The 22,800-nt window shown below is 44.9% G+C and overlaps 1 protein-coding gene across 2 annotated transcripts in view; it reads left to right on the top strand.

Annotated features, from left to right (window-relative positions):
• cdk14 (cyclin dependent kinase 14) overlaps nt 1–22,800 on the top strand; it is an 860,906-nt gene that overhangs the window by 665,626 nt on the left and 172,480 nt on the right. For both annotated transcript variants that reach the window (XM_070881317.1, XM_070881319.1), the window contains one exon: nt 7,012–7,157. In XM_070881317.1, coding sequence (XP_070737418.1) covers nt 7,012–7,127 — 116 coding nt within the window. In that variant the 3' untranslated portion in view covers nt 7,128–7,157. The remainder of the gene's footprint in view (nt 1–7,011; nt 7,158–22,800) is intronic.

Here is a 22,800-nt window from a genome sequence, read left to right as displayed (position 1 = left end):
CGAATTTAGGGAGCTAGGAGTTAAATTAAAAAGCAGGACCTCAAAAGTAGTAATCTCAGGATTGCTACCAGTGCCACGTGTTAGTCAGAGTAGGAATTGCAGGATAGCTCAGATGAATATGTGGCTTGAGCAGTGGTGCAGAAGGGAGGGATTCAAATTCCTGGGGCATTGGAACCGGTTCTGGGGGAGGTGGGATGAGTACAAACCGGACGGTTTGCATCTCGGCATGACCAGAACCAATGCCCAAGAGGGAGTGTTTGCTAGTGCTGTTGGGGAGGAGTTAAACTAATGTGGCAGGGGGATGGGAACCTATGCAGGGAGACAGAGAGAAAGAAAATGGAGACAGAAGCAAAAGCTAGAAAGGAGAATAGTAAAAGTGGACGGCAGAGAAACCCAAGGCATAAAACAAAAAGGGTCACTTTACAGCAAAATTCTAAAGGGTCAAAGTGTGTTAAAAAGACAAGCCTCAAGGCTCTGTGCCTCAATGCGAGGAGTATTCGGAATAAGGTGGATGAATTAACTGCGCAGATAACAGTTGACAGATACGATGTGATTGGCATCACGGAGACATGGCTCCAGGGTGACCAAGGCTGGGAACTCAACATACAAGGGTATTCAGCATTTGGGAAGGACAGACAGAAAGGAAAAGGAGGCGGGGTGGCGTTGCTGGTTAAAGAGGAAATTAATGCAATTGTAAGGAAGGACATTAGCTTGGATGAGGTGGAATCGGTATGGGTGGACCTACGGAATACCAAAGGGCAGAAAACGCTAGTGGGAATTGTGTACAGGCCACCAAATAGTAGTCGTGAGGTTGGGGACAGCATCAAACAAGAAATAAGGGGTGTGTGCAATAAAGGTACAGCAGTAATCAAGGGCGACTTTAATCTACATATTGATTGGGCTAACCTAACTGGTAGCAATGCGGTGGAGGAGGATTTCCTGGAGTGCATTTGGGATGGTTTTCCAGACCAATATGTTGAGGAACCAACCAGAGAGCTGGCCATCCTAGACTGGGTGATGTGTAAAGAGAAGGGACTAATTAGCAATCATGTTGTGCGAGGCCCCTTGGGGAAGAGTGACCATAATATGGTAGAATTATTTATTAAGATGGAGAGTGACAAAGTTAATTCAGAAACTAGGGTCCTGAACTTAAGGAAAGGTAACTTTGATGGTATGAGGCGCGAATTGGCTAGATTAGACTGGCAAATGATACTTAAAGGGTTGACGGTGGATAGGCAATGGCAAACCTTTAAAGATCATATGGACGAACTTCAGCAACTCCCTGTCTGGAGTAAAAATAAAACGGGGAAGGTGGCTCAACCGTGGCTAACAAAGGAAATTAAGCATAGTATTAATTCCAAAGAAGAGGCATACAAATTAGCTAGAAAAAGCAGCAAACCGGAGGATTGGGAGAATTTTAGAATTCAGCAGAGGAGGACAAAGGGTTTAATTAGGAGGGGGAAATAGAGTATGAGAGTAAGCTTGCTGGGAACATAAAAACTGACTGCAAAAGCTTCTATCGATATGTGAAGAGAAAACGATTAGTGAAGACAAACGTAGGTCCCTTGCAGTTGGATTCAGGTGAATTTATAACGGGGAACAAAGAAATGGCAGATCAATTGAACACGTACTTTGGTTCTGTCTTCACAAAGGAAGACACAAATAACCTTCCGGATGTACTAGGGGACCGAGGGTCTAGTGAGAAGGAGGAACTGAAGGATATCCTTATTAGGCGGGAAATTGTGTTGGGGAAATTGATAGGATTGAAGGCCGATAAATCCCCAGGGCCTGATAGTCTACATTCCAGAGTACTTAAGGAAGTGGCCATAGAAATAGTGGATGCATTGGTAATTTTCCAACTGTCTATCGACTCTGGATCAGTTCCTATGGACTGGAGGGTTGCTAATGTAACACCACCTTTTAAAAAAGGAGGGAGAGAGAAAACGGGTAATTATAGACCGGTTAGCCTGACATCGGTGGTGGGGAAAATGTTGGAATCAATTATTAAGGATGAAATAGCAGCGCATTTGGAGAGCAGTGATAGGATTGGTCCAAGTCAACATGGATTTCTGAAAGGGAAATCATGCTTGACAAATCTTCTGCAATTTTTTGAGGATGTAACTAGTAGAGTGGACGAGGGAGAACCACTGGATGTGATGTATTTGGACTTTCAAAAGGCTTTTGACAAGGTCCCACACAGGAGATTGGTGTGCAAAATCAAAGCTCATGGTATTGGGGGTAATGTACTGACGTGGATAGAGAACTAGTTGGCAGAGAGTTGGGATTAACGGGTCCTTTTCAGAAATGCAGGCAGTGACTAGTGGAGTGCCGCAGGGCTCAGTGCTGGGACCCCAGCTCTTTACAATATATATTAATGATTTAGATGATGGAATTGAGTGTAATATCTCCAAGTTTGCAGATGACACTAAACTGGGTGGCGGCGTGAGCTGTGAGGAGGACGCTAAGAGGCTGCAGGGTGACTTGGACAGGTTAGGTGAGTGGGTAAATGCATGGCAGGTGCAGCATAATGTGGATAAATGTGAGGTTATCCACTTTTGGGGCAAAAACACGAAGGCAGAATATTATCTGAATGGCGGCAGATTTGGAAAAGGGGAGGTGCAGCGAGACCTGGGTGTCATGGTTCATCAATCATTGAAAGTTGGCATGCAGGTACAGCAGGCGGTGAAGAAAGCAAATGGTATGTTGGCCTTCATAGCAAGGGGATTTGAGTATAGGAGCAGGGAAGTCTTGCTGCAGTTGTATAGGGCCTTGGTGAGGCCTCACCTGGAATATTGTGTTCAGTTTTGGTCTCCTAATCTGAGGAAGGACGTTCTTGCTGTTGAGGGAGTGCAGCGAAGGTTCACCAGACTGATTCCAGGGATGGCTGGACTGACATATGAGGAGAGACTGGATCAACTGGGCCTTTATACACTGGAGTTTAGAAGGATGAGAGGGGATCTCAGAGAAACATATAAGATTCTGACTGGACTGGACAGGTTAGATGCGGGAAGAATTTTCCCGATGTTGGGAAAGTCCAGAACCAGGGGACACAGTCTTAGGATAAGGGGAGTTGTTAACCTGGAGAGTTGTTAACCTGTGGAATTCCCTGCCGCAGAGAGTTGTTGATGCCAGTTCATTGGATATATTCAAGAGGGAGTTAGATATGGCCTTTACGGCTAAAGGGATCAAGGGGTACTGAAGGAATGATCAGCCATGATCTTATTGAATGGTGGTGCAGGCTCTAAGGGCCGAATGGCCTACTTCTGCACCTATTTTCTATGTTTCTATGTGCAGCAGAGTCACCTTGGTGCCATGAACTTGACTGCTGCTGCCTTCCCCTGATGAGTCACTTCCCTCAACAGTATCCAAAACGGTATTTCTGTTTTGGAGGGAGGTGACCACAGGGGATCCCTGCACTACCTTCCTTCCCCTGCTCTTCCTGATGGTCACCCATTCCCTATCTGCATGTGTAACCTTTACCTGCGGTGTGACTAGCTCATTAAACGTGCTATCCACGACGTCATCAGCATCGCGGATGCTCCAAAGTGAATCCATGTGCAGCTCCAGTGCTGCGCTGCGGTCTGACAGAAGCTGCAGCTGGACACACTTCCCGCATATACAGTAGCCAGGGACACTTGACTTCCCACATAGCACAGAAGGAGCATGACACGTCTCTGAACTCTCCTGCCATGACTTAACCCTTAGATTAACTTAATTTGGCAACAATGCCAAAAATTTCCTACTGATAAGAAAAGTAAAAGAGAATATACTCACCAATCACTTACCCGCTTGGCTGTGACGTCACACTTCGATTTCTTTTTACTTCTATTTTGCTTTTTGCTTTTTGACCCTGCACGAGCGAGCTTCTCCCGACTGCTGCTCCTCCGACAGCTGCTGGCCTTTTATAGGCCTCGATCCTCCCACTCCCACTGGCTCCTCCGACTGCTGCTCCTCCGACAGCTGCTGGCATTTTATAGACCTCGATCCTCCCACTCCCACTGGCTCCTCCGACTGCTGCTGGCCTTTTATAGGCCTCGATCCTCCCACTCCCACTGGCTCCTCCGACTGCTGCTCCTCCGACTGCTGCTGGCCTTTTATCGGCCTCAATTCTCCCGCTCCCACTGGCTCCTCCGACTGCACATCCCATCTCCTCTCAATTATGTCTACCAGGGGCTCACTTTCTCCTGCTCGAAATCTCTTGGCCCTTACAGCTTCCCCTTCTCCTTCTCTGCCCCTTTCGCCTTCTCTGTCCCCTTCCCTTGCATCCATCTTTTGTTTGAAGCTGTATTTTCAATCTGAAAATCCATCTCTGCTACCAATGGGTTCTCACTGGTGATCCAGACCAGGCAGACCCTTCACGTGCAGAAAGTGATTTTTTTTTTTCCCGCACTTGCGCAGTGAATGAATTTTTTTCAGTGCATGCGCCGTGATTTTTCGCCACATGCTACAAGCTCCGCCCCCAGAATTGTCTTCAGGTAGCGCAGCGCAAAAATAACTTCTGCTTCGTGGAAAGTGCTCTTTTTTTGCGCTGGGGAGGGGGAGGGGGTGTTGCTGTCCGTTCCCGTACTTGGGCGCCAGAAATCGTGATTGTGGAAAATCGGGGCCAATATGGACTCCTGGGATGTTCTTTTCTGTCAAAATGAACCCCTCGCCTCCTAAAGCCAGGTTGTGTGACCTACCTGTGACCCCCACAAATTTTGGCACAGTCAGTAACGCAAGTCAGGGCTAACCATTTACACCAAGGTGTGCCATCTTGCAAATATTTGGGGCTCATTCGTGCACTGAATGCCTGTATTCGTAATGTCATTAATCAGAACCAGTCCAAATCTTCTGTAATTTTTAAAATAGTAAATAGAATTAGCATTTACATTAGAGTTTTAGAATGCATTATTCATCCCTCATTTTACTTTATGTACAATTATGACTATTTACAATTTTACTCTTTTGTCTCTTTGATTTAAAAGTAATGTCTATTGTGCTAATTGTTGGTTACAGATTACATTTATGTGTCTATGCACATGAGGAAACCTATTTTATAGTTGGATGCATTCTAGATTGTTTAGAATGCTTTAATATTATACAGAAATTACAAATTGTTCTAACCAGTATGATTAACATAATTAAGGTTTCATTAGTGCAGTGAAACCAGCTTTTCTATTTTGTTATTTTGGCTCGCTTCGCACTTGGCATCAATGGGGATTGTGTTATATGACCCAGATAAACAGTTATATTGATGATTGGTGTTCGAGCTGAAGTGTTTCACTCGTACGTAGCAATGATAGTGAGAGGCATCAGACTTTCACTCCACACTGGGTGAAAGACATTGACAAAATTCATGTTGTGTGGTGACATCTCAATCCTCTTCTCTCAGGGGGGACAGTTAGAAATTGCCAGGATTTCGATGAACTCATGGGGTCCACGCATTTTGAATACTGTAGTTGGCGTCGCGGCTAATTTGGACTTATTACACAGTTGCCAGTTCGTTATTATAATGTGGATAAATCCGAATCTGTCAATATATTATAATATATTACATATTTCTTTTTTTAAATTCCCCCATATTATCACACGGTAACAAGCTGCCAGCAGAGAAACGCTTGTTCCAATCATTAACTGACACAATCTATGCAGAACACCAGAGGGGAATTAAAATTAGGAACGAAAATACCTCAAGGGTGGTAATTTTAATATAAGAATTTAATTTGTTATTTTCCATATTAAGAATTTTGCTGTACTAATCCTTTTATCAGCGCTCAGCAGGTTATTTGCACAAGCATAACTGTAAGGTGATATTCATTTCCAGAACGGGTCCGTGTGGAGCTCCAAACAGTGACTGATGCAAATCCTTTTGAAGACCAGACCAAAGATGAAAATCTACATATTTTTAAATAAAAGCAGTGCTGCATGCCTAGAAAAATGTTTAGATGTAGTAAAGTAACATTCTGCTTCCTGTAGATAATTACAGCAAGAAAATGAAACTTAACCATATTTAACTATCTAAATGCCAAATTATTTCTGTATTTATGATGATCTACTTAATCTTACGGCACATAGTGATTTTTACTGTCCACCTTATTTACAATGTTTTTGTCCTATATTTTTCAAAACTATTTTAGTGTGAGTCATGCTAACATAATTGGCCTTGGAGTACATGATAGTTAACTATGACATGCTTATGTGCATCGAATCTTCAGTAACCACTTTGTGTCTTCAAAAAGGAGACACAATTTGTTTTAACCTGGAATCGAATTCTCTGTTCTCTTTGCCACCCTCACCTTCTACCTGACACCACTCCCCAACTAAGAAAGCTGATCGAAGTTAACTTCTGTTGTCAACATGCTTGGAGTTAAATAAGAATGGTGGATGATAGCTGTTTTCTGCTCCTCCCACTAGGGAAGTTCTTTGCCTCTGCTTGAATCCTCCCCCAAGCAGCTTGACTGAAATCAGCAGCTTACAGTGTGAAGGTTCATAGGCACGAACCATCCTATCACTCCATAGTGAAGGATGCTGACTGATGCGATGTGCGAGTTATTTATTTTTTTTAAACGTGAAAATAGGCCAAAATATTTACGGAAGAAAAATTAAGGGTTTCAAGCCCATATGTTTAATGATTAGAAAGTAAACCTTGCAAGAAGCTTCCATAGTTTATTGCAATAAAAAAACTGAGGCTGCGGTTGATTGAAAATGAAGCTTTCGATATCATTGCTATCTCTCAGGATTTTGATCTTTGTTTCTGGTAAATATTTCTGGTTCTGGAAGAGCCATTATGATGAGTGACAAGGTGACGCAAATTGCATTTTCCATGACAATGGTTCTAATTGAAACATCAAATTATTCTGAATGTGAGGGATCCTCACCATGTTGATGCCAGGAGTGGTAATGACATCATTGGAAAAACTGGATTGATTAGTTACTCAATCCAATTATGAATTAGGCTAAGTTAATCATTTTTATATCCATGTATTTCAGTGATGTTGCTATTTTGACCTGCATGTTTTTCTTCATCACCAGTGTCTTCTGTTTTCACCGTGCCCACTGTGAAGCTACAGGCTGAGATAGGTGACAGTTCAAGGGTTTATGGGAGAAGCAACAGTCACGGCAAAAGTTTTTTGAACCACAAACACTGAGGAATTCTTGCCCCTGCTACCAGTACAAAGGTAATAAAATAACACTTACTACAAGTCTTTAAGAAACATACTTTTACCCTATTAATAAATTACTTGAGTAGGTTTTGGGACTGCACTTTTAGTTTGGTAATTTACTTCACCAGCCAAAATCAGTCTGACATTATGAGAGACTGTTTGAGATTAAAAGTTTCAATATGATATCAGGAATGTTTTAACAAAAATTGTGCAGACAAGCTATTTTGGTTACTTGATTATATAAACCACAGATGTCACACTTCAAAATGTCAAAAGCACAAAAGAAAGACGGACAGTAATTTGAGAACTGGAGTTGCGAATTTGCAAGCATTTCCTAACCAATAGCAATTAACCTACACATTGCATCAAAATCTGCCTAGTTACAGTAAATTAGACTTTTGTGGCCTTAACAGGACAGCGCACATTTTCTCACATTTCCCCCCCACTCTCACTCCCATGTCCTCTCCCCTCCACTGCTCTAGTCTACCCTTCCTGTCCACCATCGCCCTCCTCTCTCCTTCCCCTCTCTCGCTCCTCCTCCACTCCCTTCCCTCTACCTTTCTCCCCATTCCCTCATTCCTCCTTCTCCCATTCCTCCTACCTCTCTTCTCTTACTCTCTACCCCTCCCTTTCTAACTCACTCCTTCCATCCTTTCCCTCCCCTTCCCTCCTACCTCCCCTTTCTTCCTCGCTCCCCACACCCCCGGTACGTCTTGGATAACCATCCTGTCCTGGAGCGTGAGTCCTGGGAGATTTTAACTCCCTGGCCTCATTAGCATTTCTCAACACTGAATCTTGCCTAAAGCCAGCCGGAATGACATCACTGTCTGCAGATGGGATTCTAAATTCGTGGGGGACTCTGCCTCAACCACACCCTGTGGCAATGCATTCCGTGTCCTCTGTGTAAAGAAATGTCTCCCAACAATTTTGGAGATGATAATTTAAGAAACAAATAACTATGTATTGTGAGGCTTTTACTACTTTCTTTCACGTTGGGCTGAAAGAGGAATAACATTTTCAGGGCCCCAGTACCGTGCATATTTTTGGTACAGGTAGTTGTAGATGGTAATCAACACACTGCAGGCCCATTAACTGCAAATGTGAATTGCATTGTTGCTTTGTTTGACCAGTTCGATGAGGTCGTTGAACAACTTCTGGCATTTTGGGTTGCTGGAGGTGTCGCTTACTGTTAAGGCTGCCTCCTTCTACCGTGCCTGAATCATTGCTTTGGTTGACTTCCTTCTCTCAGTTATAAATAACTGCTAGCTCCTTTCCCTGATTTGGACCAATAACATATGCATAGAGGAGAGTGAAAACTTAGAGACTATGGGCCGTTCTACAACATCTGCAAATTTGCTTTTTGCAGGCATTATTCAGATACCAGCTCCCTGCCATTATATCGGTAGCCTGTCCCTTTAAGCTGCTGTCGAACTGGTTTTCCTCCACCGCCAGCCGAGGCATGCTGAGCTCCCAATAGAGTCTGTTCTGAATATAATGAACCGATAAAGCAAAATAGGATGTGGTCAAAGTGGGATCATACTGTCCGACAGGAGGTCTGCCCCAATGTGTTTCCAGCAAAATAACCTCCATAGAGGAAAATCCAGGTCCTAGTCTCGGAGATTAGGATGGAGGGATGGGAGAAGTAGATAAAAGGAGGTGGGTTGTAATAGAATTTGGAATTTTTGTTGACTTTCATTTAGCACACATGGTACGATATTGTGTTTGAAATTAATTTAAAAAATGGAAATCACCTGACTGACCACAAAAATGATTTTCAGTTTAAAAAAAAAAAAAAAAATTCATAAGTTTTAATTAATTATTGTCTGTCAATTTTGGCAATGGATAGTGAGACATCTGGCTTTATTCCAGGTATGTCATTGCTTACATTAACATTTCTGTTAAAAGTTTTGATAAAAAGAACACAGTACTACAGTGTACATTACCACATGGAAGAAGTGTATGCAAAATGAGTTCTTCACAGATTTAGGAGATGTTTATCAACAAAAAGCATCCTGCTGTATACCAAAAATTTAAAAATGATTACATCATTGCATTGTTACCAGGCTAAAGTATGAAAGGCCTTACCATTCCTTAATGATGCAACTTTTTGATCAAATATTTAGTGTATTTGAATGTTAACGATGTGATATCTTGTGTTGATGGATTTGTTAATGGACTAGTTTTTCCTGTTGGGAAAGGACAAAGATACATATTATATTTCTGAGGTAGTTATTGACTTTTAATTCATTACTGTTTGTTTAATATTTTGGAGCCCTACTCAATTTTGCATGAGGGACCTGCCTCTAACAGCAAAACTTGTAAAATGTTTTTTGTATGGCTCTCCAAATTATTGTTACTAATCTGATTTGAGGTTGCAGAAGAGTACTGTTTAGCATTATGATCTTTATGTACTGCTCTTCCTCTATTTACCTTTGTTCTCGATCAACTCCAAATCGAGACCCATTGGAATCTGTTTATTTTAACACCAACTTCTACTTTCTACATAAAAACAGAAAGTGCTGGGAACACTCAGGCAGCATGTGGATAGAGAGAAACAGAGTTAACATTTCAAATCAATGAAGGTCCATCAAAATGTTCAGATGAAAGGTCATCGACCTGAAACATTAACTCTATTTCTCTCTCCACAGGTGCTGTGTGACCTGAGTATTTCTAGCATTTTCTGTCTTTATTTCAGATTTCTAACAGCTGCAGTATTTTGTTTTTGTCCACTTTGTACATGTCTGATATTTGCAGCTGTACATGAATACATGAGGAAAAAAAGGATCTGATTTAATTATATCTGTATAACCACTAATCATTGTGATGTTGTACAGGTTGATGGTTTCAAGATTGTGAACGTTTATAAGCCAATAAATGAAATGTGGGGAAATGAGCCACTCCCTTCTCTTTCTCACTCAGCTCTCTACGTTGGTGACTTTAATATCCATCTTACAGACTGGGGTTACTTGCAATCTAGTGAAGATATAAGAACATAAGAACATAAGAATTAGGAACAGGAGTAGGCCATCTAGCCCCTCGAGCTTGCTCCGCCATTCAATAAGATCATGGCTGATCTGGTCGTGGACTCAGCTCCACTCACCCGCCCTCTCCCCGTAACCCTTAATTCCCTTATTGGTTAAAAAATCTATCTATAGAAACATAGAAAATAGATGCAGGAGTAGGCCATTCGGCCCTTCTAGCCTGCACCGCCATTCAATGAGTTCATGGCTGAACATGCAACTTCAGTACCCCATTCCTGCTTTCTCACCATACCCCTTGATTCCCCTAGTAGTAAGGACTTCATCTAACTCCTTTTTGAATATATTTAGTGAATTGGCCTCAACAACTTTCTGTGGTAGAGAATTCCACAGGTTCACCACTCTCTGGGTGAAGAAATTCCTCCTCATCTCGGTCCTAAATGGCTTCCCCCTTATCCTTAGACTGTGTCCCCTGGTTCTGGACTTCCCCAACATTGGGAACATTCTTCCTGCATCTAACCTGTCTAACCCCGTCAGAATTTTAAACGTTTCTATGAGGTCCCCTCTCATTCTTCTGAACTCCAGTGAATACAAGCCCAGTTGATCCAGTCTTTCTTGATAGGTCAGTCCCGCCATCCCGGGAATCAGTCTGGTGAACCTTCACTGCACTCCCTCAATAGCAAGAATGTCCTTCCTCAGGTTAGGAGACCAAAACTGTACACAATACTCCAGGTGTGGCCTCACCAAGGCCCTGTACAATTGTAGCAACACCTCCCTGCCCTTGTACTCAAATCCCCTCGCTATGAAGGCCAACATGCCATTTGCTTTCTTAATCGCCTGCTGTACCTGCATGCCAACCTTCAATGACTGATGTACCATGACACCCAGGTCTCTTTGCACCTGCCCTTTTCCTAATCTGTCACCATTCAGATAATAGTCTGTCTCTCTGTTTTTACCACCAAAGTGGATAACCTCACATTTATCCACATTATACTTCATCTGCCATGTATTTGCCCACTCACCTAACCTATCCAAGTCGCTCTGCAGCCTCATAGAATCCTCCTTGCAGCTCACACTGCCACCCAACTTAGTGTCATCCGCAAATTTGGAGATACTACATTTAATCCCCTCGTCTAAATCATTAATGTACAGTGTAAACAGCTGGGGCCCCAGCACAGAACCTTGCGGTACCCCACTAGTCACTGCCTGCCATTCTGAAAAGTCCCCATTTACTCCTACTCTTTGCTTCCTGTCTGACAACCAGTTCTCAATCCATGTCAGCATACTACCCCCAATCCCATGTGCTTTAACTTTGCACATTAATCTCTTGTGTGGGACCTTGTCGAAAGCCTTCTGAAAGTCCAAATATACCACATCAACTTTGACTTGAAAACATTCAATGAGCTAGCCTCAACTGCTTCCTTGGGCAGCGAATTCCACAGATTCACAACCCTCTGGGAGAAGAAATTCTTTCTCAACTCGGTTTTAAATTGGCTCCTCCGTATTTTAAGGCTGTGCCCCCTAGTTCTAGTCTCCCCTACCAGTGGAAACAACCTCTCTGCCTCTATCTTGTCTATCCCTTTCATTATTTTAAATGTTTCTATAAGATCACCCCTCATCCTTCTGAACTCCAACGAGTAAAGACCCAGTCTACTCAATCTATCATCATAAGGTAACCCCCTCATTTCTGGAATCAGCCTAGTGAATCGTCTCTGTACCCCTTCCAAAGCTAGTATATCCTTCCTTAAGTAAGGTGACCAAAACTGCACGCAGTACTCCAGGTGCGACCTTACCAATACCTTATACAGTTGCAGCAAGACCTCCCTGCTTTTGTACTCCATCCCTCTCGCAATGAAGGCCAACATTCCATTCGCCTTCCTGATTACCTGCTGCACCTGTAAACTAACCTTTTGGGATTCATGCACAAGGACCCCCAGGTCCCTCTGCACCACAGCATGTTGTAATTTCTCCCCATTCAAATAATAATCCCTTTTACTGTTTTTTTTTTTCCCAAGGTGGATGACCTCACACTTTCCGACATTGTATTCCATCTGCCAAACCTTAGCCCATTCGCTTAACCTATCCAAATCTCCTTGTAGCCTCTCTGAGTCCTCTACACAACCCGCTTTCCCACTAATCTTAGTGTCATCTGCAAATTTTGTTAGACATAGAAACATAGAAAATAGGTGCAGGAGTAGGCCATTCGGCCCTTCTAGCCTGCACCGCCATTCAATGAGTTCATGGCTGAACATTCAACTTCAGTACCCCATTCCTGCTTTCTCGCCATACCCCTTGATCCCCCTAGCAGTAAGGACCTCATCTAACTCCTTTTTGAATATATTTAGTGAATTGGCCTCAACAACTTTCTGTGGTAGAGAATTCCACAGGTTCACCACTCTCTGGGTGAAGAAGTTCCTCCGCATCTCGGTCCTAAATGGCTTACCCCTTATCCTTAGACTGTGACCCCTGGTTCTGGACTTCCCCAACATTGGGAACATTCTTCCTGCATCTAACCTGTCTAACCCCGTCAGAATTTTATATGTTTCTATGAGGTCCCCTCTCATTCTTCTGAACTCCAGTGAATACAAGCCCAGTTGATCCAGTCTTTCTTGATAGGTCAGTCCCGCCATCCCGGGAATCAGTCTGGTGAACCTTCGCTGCACTCCCTCAATAGCAAGAATGTCCTTCCTCAGGTTAGGAGACCAAAACTGTACACAATACTCCAGGTGTGGCCTCACCAATGCCCTGTACAACTGTAGCAACACCTCCCTGCCCCTGTACTCAAATCCCCTTGCTATGAAGGCCAACATGCCATTTGCTTTCTTAACCGCCTGCTGCACCTGCATGCCAACCTTCAATGACTGATGTACCATGACACCCAGGTCTCTTTGCACCTCCCCTTTTCCTAATCTGTCACCATTCAGATAATAGTCTGTCTCTCTGTTTTTACTACCAAAGTGGATAACCTCACATTTATCCACATTATACTTCATCTGCCATGCATTTGCCCACTCACCTAACCTATCCAAGTCGCTCTGCAGCCTCACAGCATCCTCGCAGCTCACACTGCCACCCAACTTAGTGTCATCCGCAAATTTGGAGATACTACATTTAATCCCCTCATCTAAATCATTAATGTACAGTGTAAACAGCTGGGGCCCCAGCACAGAACCTTGCGGTACCCCACTAGTCACTGCCTGCCATTCTGAAAAGTACCCATTTACTCCTACTCTTTGCTTCCTGTCTGACAACCAGTTCTCAATCCATGTCAGTACACTACCCCCAATCCCATGTGCTCTAACTTTGCACATCAATCTCTTGTGTGGGACCTTGTCGAACGCCTTCTGAAAGTCCAAATATACCACATCAACTGGTTCTCCCTTATCCACTCTACTGGAAACATCCTCAAAAAATTCCAGAAGATTTGTCAAGCATGATTTCCCTTTCACAAATCCATGCTGACTTGGACCTATCATGTCACCTCTTTCCAAATGCACTGCTATGACATCCTTAATAATTGATTCCATCATTTTACCCACTACCGATGTCAGGCTGACCGGTCTATAATTCCCTGTTTTCTCTCTCCCTCCTTTTTTAAAAAGTGGGGTTACATTGGCTACCCTCCACTCCATAGGAACTGATCCAGAGTCAATGGAATGTTGGAAAATGACTGTCAACGCATCCACTATTTCCAAGGCCACCTCCTTAAGTACTCTGGGATGCAGTCCATCAGGCCCTGGGGATTTATCGGCCTTCAATCCCATCAATTTCCCCAACACAATTTCCCGGCTAATAAGGATTTCCCTCAGTTCCTCCTCCTTACTAGACCCCCCGACCCCTTTTATAACCGGAAGGTTGTTCGTGTCCTCCTTCGTGAATACCGAACCAAAGTACTTGTTCAATTGGTCCGCCATTTCTTTGTTCCCCGTTATGACTTCCCCTGATTCTGACTGCAGGGGACCTACATTTGTCTTTACTAACCTTTTTCTCTTTACATATCTATAGAAACTTTTGCAATCCGTCTTAATGTTCCCTGCAAGCTTCTTCTCATACTCCATTTTCCCTGCCCTAATCAAACCCTTTGTCCTCCTCTGCTGAGTTCTAAATTTCTCCCAGTCCCCAGGTTCGCTGCTATTTCTGGCCAATTTGTATGCCACTTCCTTGGCTTTAATACGATCCCTGATTTCCCTTGATAGCCACGGTTGAGCCACCTTCCCTGTTTTATTTCTATGCCAGACAGGAATATACAATTGTTGCACTACACTCTGTCCCCTCTTCTAGGTCATCTATGTATATTGTAAACAATTGTGGTCCCAGCACTGATCCCTGTGGCACACCACTAACCACTGATTTCCAACCGGAAAAGGACCCATTTATCCCGACTCTCTGCTTTCTGTTCGCCAGCCAATTCTCTATCCATGCTAATACATTTCCTCTGACTCCGTGTACCTTTATCTTCTGCAGTAACCTTTTGTGTGGCACCTTATCGAATGCTTTTTGGAAATCTAAATACAACACATCCATTGGTGCACCTCTATCCACCATGCTCGTTATATCCTCAAAGATGGTGATCAGTTATAAAGTTGGGCATCTAGAAATGACCTTGCCTTGATCCATGACCCTAAATTAGTGAGATGAGATCAAGGGGCCGAAATTCAATGTCCGGATAAGGCCCGTTGCTGCCGTTTTGCAGTGGAATTGAGTGACCGCCGCATTGCAATCGATTGGCCGCCACAACCCAAATTCAGCTCGGGGATTTTTCGGCCTGTCCCCACTTTCACCCAGCTGCTGCCGACCACTGCAAGCGTGTCATCAAAGCTGGCAGCTCCACTCTCCCGCACCTCCAACACCTGAAAAAAATTTTTGGTCCGCCGCATGGTGCCCCGACAGCTTTTTCTGTCGGTGCACCTGATTTCTTGTCTGTGAGTCATGGCAGCGCGGCAGCCCTTCAAGGGGAGGGTGCACTGCCATGACCACCATGTTTTTATTTTTGCCGGCCTCTTGGGTGCCAGGCCGCTGACCCAGCGGAAATCCTCCTTGGTGGCCCAGTGGCCGAACTTACAGAATCGCCAATTCTCTCCCCTTTAATTGAGAAGAGAGAGCATGGTGACGCACACGTGCAGTGACGTCACCACTGCTCCGCCGCTGAATGACAGCGGCAGAGACTCGGTCCCGCCCCAACTTCCGCCCCTCACCAGGACTTACCGCCGCACTTACGCCCAATTTCCAGTCCGACGCAAAAAAAGTTCAAAGTGCAGAAAATCGATCGGGAGGCTGCCTCCTCGCTCCAACTGGTAAAAAATCGTTGGTGCGTCCAGTTTCTGGCGTGCCTGAATTTCAGCCCCCAAAACTATTCCCTTGACATCTGCTAGGACACATGAATCAACAGTCACTCACAAACAGCATCATGCATTATGTTTGAAGGGGAAAATGGGAAGGCTTCTCTTCCCACAAGCGGGCCCTTTGATATAAAGGGTCGACGCTCGTCCCAACCCGCGTAACAGCCCTCGCAGTATTAGACGGAGACGGGGATGGCAAGGTACAACAATCTTTAATTATAGATGTCCGGGAACACTTTTCATCACAGCCGCCTGTGAGTGGAGATGTTCCCTGAATAGCAAAATTGTACATCATTTATACATTTCATAGATCCCTTCGCCCCTCGGTACGACCTCCATCAATCTCTAATTGGGTTACCTTATTCGTAATATTTTGGATTGACGGACCAGGACCTCAAGGCAACCTTTAGACCTTAACTGGGATGACCTCATTGGGTTAGAATTTGCTGATCGTACGTAGCGCCTAAAAGTCTGTTTAGAATCTTTTCACAGTCTTAACTTGTTGGACTGGATGTACCTTAATGTTATCTGGTGTTTTGGTACATCAGTGTTGAATCAGAGGCATCTGGGTCCTTGGTGCTGGAATATGTTAGAATGTGAGCTCAGCCACAGACCTTCTGCCCCTTTTGCTGAGCCAGTGTAGAAGCCAGCACTTTTAACTTTATTTAACTTATACTCCTAATGCCAATTTTCTCTTACAATTCCCCTGTTTGGCCCTTGGCTATACGCCAAGTAGGCCATATTCCCCGGAAACTGCTTCCTTGTCTGTTCGCCTGGGTGGCCATCTCCCAAACTTCAGGACCTCCTGTGACTTCTCCTGCAGGGCGATATAAGGTAAGTCCTTCCTGCAGGACTGTTTAAATTTTCGTCCCTTATTGTCTTAATCATAGTGCGTGCCCTAGCGTGTCGTTTGGCCTGTTTAACTCGTGCATAGGTTAACCCTACCAGTACCATCAGGACCAGGCCCTGTATTACTACAAGTACATGTGATATAATCCTTATCCATGGGTGGATCTGAATATTAAGTCCAATGTTCCACAGTTTTGAGTACCAAGGCTGGTCGGCCATCATCGCGTTAGTGTCTCTTTGTAGGTTGTCTATTTTTTCCATCAACCGGATATACTGTCATCTTTAGTTTTGGATTCCTTGCACTAATTGTAATTGTTCCTCACTTAATTCGGGTATCTGTTTGCCTTGCAGTTCCCATCCCGCCTCCTTGTACCCTTCTCGAAGGGTATCCGTGAACGTTCCGTGCATAATTTCCGTTGTCTCGGGATATATGTGGTATTCATTTATGTCTATTTTTCCCATGAGCCTGAAACAGAAGTTAGGGTTGGTGATGACTCTTGGATAGGGGGCGACTCCTCCCCTGGTCTTAATTATCAGGTTGGCTGCTCCTGTGCTCACGCACCAATCTCCATTCCCTTGTGGAGCAGCGATTGTTTCGGAATCGCATTCGAGAGGAATGATACTCAACATGCATCCGTTTGTTTGGTGGAATCCGCAATCATCATCCGTCATTCTTATGTCAATCATCGACATAAAACCACTTGGTTATTTTTATAGCAGTCGGTTATGTCAATGCCTTTGGTACTATTAATTTTAATCACCTGTCTGGAGGGTTGATAGTAATGCAACCGTGTTCGGTTTCTTACTTCACCGATATTGTCGGTTTGGTATAAGGGGTCTTCCTTTGTACGTTATACTGTGGTATTGTTAACACGAATCTGATCATATTCACATGTCCAATAATATATCTAAATTTTGGCACCCATGCATGACTATTTTTCCGTACCTCGCATTTAGTTCATGTTTTTGTCTAGACTCCAATTATTAAATATGCCGTTTGGGATCTAATCTGGTATGTACCCATTCTGGAGTTGCTCCAGGTTTTGTACCTCACTCAGTACCCAGGCCCCATACCTGGAGCAAACTATCTCAGCTTGTAATCATTTACTTGGGTCTTTCCCCATTGCGTGGATCAAATTTATGGTCTTGGCATGTTCCTGTAATGTATGGGCCACTTGTAACAGTTCCCCTTCCGCGCCATCTCCCAACTGCGCTTGTAGTGCTTGGCTATCTATTTCCCTCCCCAATAAACCCCTTAAGATTTGCGTTAAGGTGTTAACCCGGTCATCTATTGCATTCAGGTCTATGGAATTCATCGTCGCAACCCTCACTTCATAACCCGTGCCTAATGTTTCCAATATTCCCCTTTTCGTTTGACTTTGTTCTGTTCCCTTTCTGACATTAAATCTCAGGGTAGTGGATTCCGGGCCTTCGAGGATCCGTTGTGCCAAGTTCTGGTATAGACTTATAGTTTCATTCCCACAGAAGCTAGGAAGGATGATGTCTGTTAGGTTTAGGACTACCGTAAGTAGTCGCTGACGCACCTCAAAATATATCCTTTCCTTAGATTCTTTTATTACTAGCCCCCCTTTTGGCTCCAGTCTTTATGGACAGGCATATGGTGGGGGGCTTGCGTGGTTGTGCTGGGGAGAGTTGTTGTCCCCAGGTGGTTGTCGGGGCAGTGGTAGGGGGTCTATCTCGGACAAGGATATCCCAACACCACTGGTCCATACCCACGCACGGGAAGGCCGGACATATCTTCCACCTGGTATTCCCTTGTCGTGACCTTCCAGAGAATTGAGTGAAGACGGGCGTGCACCGTATCTGTATCCCCTCCCTACGAGTGCAACTTCCTCATTCTTCTTCTAACACGAAGCATACTATGGTCTCATTTACTGCTAATGTTATGCCCTTGTTATTGTTCCACCCCCACTGTCGGTTGGAATCTCTGTTAAGTTGTATTATGCCGGTTAGTCCAATGCTACAACTTAAATCTACCGTTGTACCAACTACCACCATTAGGGTTTTTGAATCGGGATCACAGCTAACGTTTTCCGACGTCTTATAATATAGGCCTTGAGGTCCATTACTTTCTTCATCAGTGGATGTTCTGGCTCCAAGGAGGGATAGGGTCCTGTAAAACACACCGTTTTCCGGTGGCTACCGGTTGGTTAGGATCCAAATTGTTCCAAATCGGGTCCGGTATTTCCATTTGCCAACACCTCCTATATCTATGCAAGCACATGTGTCACTAACCATAATCACCTGGTGGGGTCTGGTCCATTTTGTTGAGAATCCGGGTCTTTCAGGATTTATCTTTACCATGACCCCGTTCCCTATTTGAGGTACCCTTTGTTCCTTCATGTCCCTTTCTAGATCCCTAATAATTTGTTGGTCTCTGGCTTGTGCTCGTAATTCGTGTGATTATTTACAGAGTTCCATCACGAACCTCCGTATCTTATCCTTGTAGGGCCCTATGTCTTCACTTCCAGTAACCAGTACTTCTGGCAGCCTCACGGCTCTTCCTGTCATTAGTTCAAAGGGGGTCAGTCCTGTAGTCCGGTTAGGGGTAGCTCTTAATTTCATTAGGATTCGTGGTAGTAACTCAACCCACCCCTGTCTGGTCTCCTCGATTGCCTTAGCCAGTGCTGTTTTTAAGGTCCTATTCATTCGCTCGACCAATCCGGAAGACTCTGGGTGGTATGGGATGTGGAATTTTTGTTTAATCCCTAACAGGGCGCAAGCTTGCTTCATGATTTTTCCCGTAAAGTGTGTACCCTGGTCTGAGTCCAACTGTATTGCATTCCCCACCTAGGTATTATTTCCCCGGCCAGGATCTTAGCTACTGTATCAGCGGTGCAGTTTCTTGTGACGAAGACTTCTACCCATTTTGTAAATTGGTCTATTATTACCAGACAGTACATTTTTCCCCTTTGGCTAGGCAGTGGCCCAGTAAAGTCTATTTGTAAGGCTTCCCAGGGTCCCTTTGGGCAAGTTTGGTGTCCTAGCTGGACCTTTGTCTTTTTCCCTGGGTTGTGTTTAGTGCATGTTATACATTTCCTACAATGGTTTTCTCTGTCTCTACCCATTTCTTTCCACCACCAACATCGTGACATGGAGCTCATCATACCGGTCCTACCGGTATGGGCGTATCCATGGTAAAGACTCAATAGGTTCTGTTGGATACATTCCGGGGCCACTACATTGTCATTTTTCCTCCAAACTCCATCCGCCCCCCTTTTAGCTCCATTGTGTTCCCACCCTTCTGTTTCTTGCGGGGTGGATTCTCCCTGTGTCTTGAGTATGTTTACTTCCTCCGTTTGGGTAATACATGAGCCAATCGGGGCGTTACGAGTCATATCTAATTCGGCTGCCTGTTTGGCAGCTTCGTCTGCCAGGCATTTCCCTGCTGGTGCCTGTCCGTGATCTTTAGATGCGCTTTAATTTTTATCACTGCATCGTCCTGAGGGAGGAGGGATGCTTCTCCCAATTCCTTAACTATCTCTTCGTGCCTAATGGGTCCCCCTCCCGATGTCGCGTATCCCTGCCTCTTCCAAGCAGTCATATAATCATGTACCATCCCAAAGGCATAACAGCTATCGGTGTATATGTTGACCCTTTTCCCTGCTGCTAGTTTTAATGTTTCGGTGAGGGCTACCAATTCCGCTACCTGAACCGATAGGTTTCCCCCTCAGGGTCCCCTTTTCCTGACTCCGTTGTTGTCCACCACTGCCCATCCTGTTTGTGAGATTCCGTCTACATATCGACGGGATCCATCCACATAGAGGTCCATATCTGCCTTTCAAGCGGGGTTTCTCTAATGTGACTCCCTTCCCCCTCATTTCCCGTGAGACCACACTGGTGTTCTTTACCTTCGGTAACTATCCATCCTGCGGGATTATTCCCATTGTCCTTTATTATCGTCACAACGGCGTTTAGGGGTGGGTAAATCTTTTAGCAGTGTCTGTCTCTCATGCAGGGTGAGGGGAACTTCTTGTATGGTGACGTGACTGGGTTGCTGCCCATGTGCGGGGATGGTGGTAGTACGTACGGGAGCCCTTCCTGGGTCCTGTTATTATCTTGGGGCTCCCCTGCCTGTACTTCTTTCAGGGAGGGGTATATTGGGGTACTGAGGAGGTTATTTTTGGGTCGGGTGTTGCTGATGCGCACTGTCGGGTTTGTTCGTTCTCCTTTACAGCCTTTCCTAATTCTCTTATTTCAGTTTTTAATTCCTGAATCAATTCAGTGTGGATATCTTATTTCTTTTACCTGTTTCCAGTAACAGGTAAGGATAATTACTTGGGCCATTGGAACCTTATGTTTGGTCTGACTTTCCCACCATTTTTTCTGTCTGTCGGAGTATCCGTGGGCTGCCACCCTTTCCGTTTCATTTCTTCCATTAATGTAGCGTATTTTTTGCCCAGCAAATTTAGTAGAGACCTTTTGGTCCCCAGTTACATTCTTCCTCCTTTTTTTTTTGCTGGCCTGGGTTCCTGTTCTCTCATTGGTTTTATTAGCTTTTTTACTAGCCGGGTTACCCATCTTACTTTGAGGAAGGTGTAGGGGTCTTGGGCATTCCCTTTAATTCGTGTTTGGGATGCAGGACGTCGTCTATATGTCTCCCCTTGGCGCCGTACACTCCAACTGCCACGCTTCTGGATCAATATGTCTCCTCCCTGCGCCGTGTGCTTGTACCACTTGGGTCAATAGGTCTCGTCCCTATGTCTTCCCTTGCGTCGTATCCTCGCACTACCGCGCTTCCTACACACGCGCGTCTGAGTATGCCTTTTAACTTCCTCCCACCCTTAGATCGGCCCTGTTCCTGTCTCAGTCCCTCCGGGGCCCGCTACAGATGGTTCTTTGTACAGATGTCCTTCCCTCTCGGTTTACAATGCCACAGCTCTAACTTGAAGGAGGTAAATTAAACTTACTCACCCCAACAGCTGAATCGTTGTTCCGCTCGGGAAGTTCTTGTACCCTGTTCGCAGCGCCAGATTGAAGGGGAAAATGGGAAGGCTTCTCTTCCCGCGAGCGGGCCCTTTGATATAAAGGGCCGACACTCGTCCAACCCGCAGAGCAGCCCTTGAAGTATTAGACAGAGATGGATGGCAAGGTATAACTATCTTTAATTACAGACGTCCGGGAACACTTCTCATCACAGCCGCCTGTGAATGGAGATGTTCCCTGAATAGCAAAATTGTACATCATTTAAACATTTCATAGATCCCTTTGCACCCCCCCCCCCCCCCCCCCCCCAGTACAACCTCCCTCCATCTCTAATTGGGTTACCTTATTAGTAATATTTTAGATTGACAGGCCAGGACCTCAAGGCAACCGTTAGACCTTAACTGGGATGACCTCATTGGGTTAGAATTTGCTGATCATACGTAGCGCTTAAAAGTCTGTTTAGAATCTTTTCACAATCTTATCTTGTCGGACTGGACGTACCTTAATGTTATCTGGTGTTTTGGTACATCAATGTTGAATCAGAGGCCCCTGGGTCCTTGGTGTTGGATATGTTAGAATGTGAGCTCAGCCACAGACCTTCTGCCCCTTTTGCTGAGCCAGTGTAGAAGCCGGCACTTTAAACTTTATACCCCTAATGCCAATTTTCTCTTAGTGTTCAATGACTTTCTACATAGTCAACACTGACCATCACTTATCCATATCGGCCTGCAGCTACCATTCACCAAAAGTACAAGAAAATACCGATGGAACTTCAGGAAAGACCATTGAATGAATCATTGTCATTATCCCACGGCATAGCATCCCAATTGAAGTTTATAAACACTTTTGTGGCACCTTCGATAAAGCTGAAAAATCCACAGTCTCTCATGGCTGTTGCCCTTTGTACATGCTGTCCCTAGGCACAGAGTGTGCTGCACTATTGCAACTGTACAAGGAGTGTGGTGAACCGGAGTAGGTGAATTTTACTTGCTCAATTTGAAAAAGCTGGAGTTTCAACTATTGACTGTGTGCTACTCTGACCATCCACCATACAGATCTCACCATCTGTGTCAGCCAATGCTGCTGCAAGTCACCTACTAAAAGCGATGGTCTCTTGCAGTCGGGGCCCCCACGCTGCGGTAGGTCAGGGCCACAAAAGGAGTGGCGAGCGGCGGCCATGGGTAGCGTGGCGGCCCCGACCTGCAAGTGACCATCAGCGGCAGGTCGGGGCCATAAAAGGAGCGGCGAGCAGAGGCCACTACAAGGTACGGCGCGAGCTGGTGTAGGAGGGTGACATCAGCAAGGTCCAGGGCGGTGATTGGAACGTGAGCAGATACAGCAGGAACAGCGAGGTCAGGGAGAAGGAGCTGTGCGAGACTGTCGAGGGATGTGATCGGGGCCCAGGGGAGGCGTGAGTTCGGGGGCCCAGGGGCAGCACGGGCCAGCCTACACTGCGATATGTGTGTGCACACAAGGTCTGTGCAGCAGAGCAAGTCTCCAGTTGTCTTGGGTAATCCTTGCCACTGAACCAAGACCTAGCTCTGT

This window comes from Pristiophorus japonicus, chromosome 5, assembly GCF_044704955.1.
Source record: "Pristiophorus japonicus isolate sPriJap1 chromosome 5, sPriJap1.hap1, whole genome shotgun sequence".
Taxonomy (NCBI): Eukaryota; Metazoa; Chordata; class Chondrichthyes; family Pristiophoridae; genus Pristiophorus; species Pristiophorus japonicus.
The sequence above is the reverse complement of the archived record's forward strand: the minus strand, read 5'-3'. Positions and strand labels throughout refer to the sequence as shown.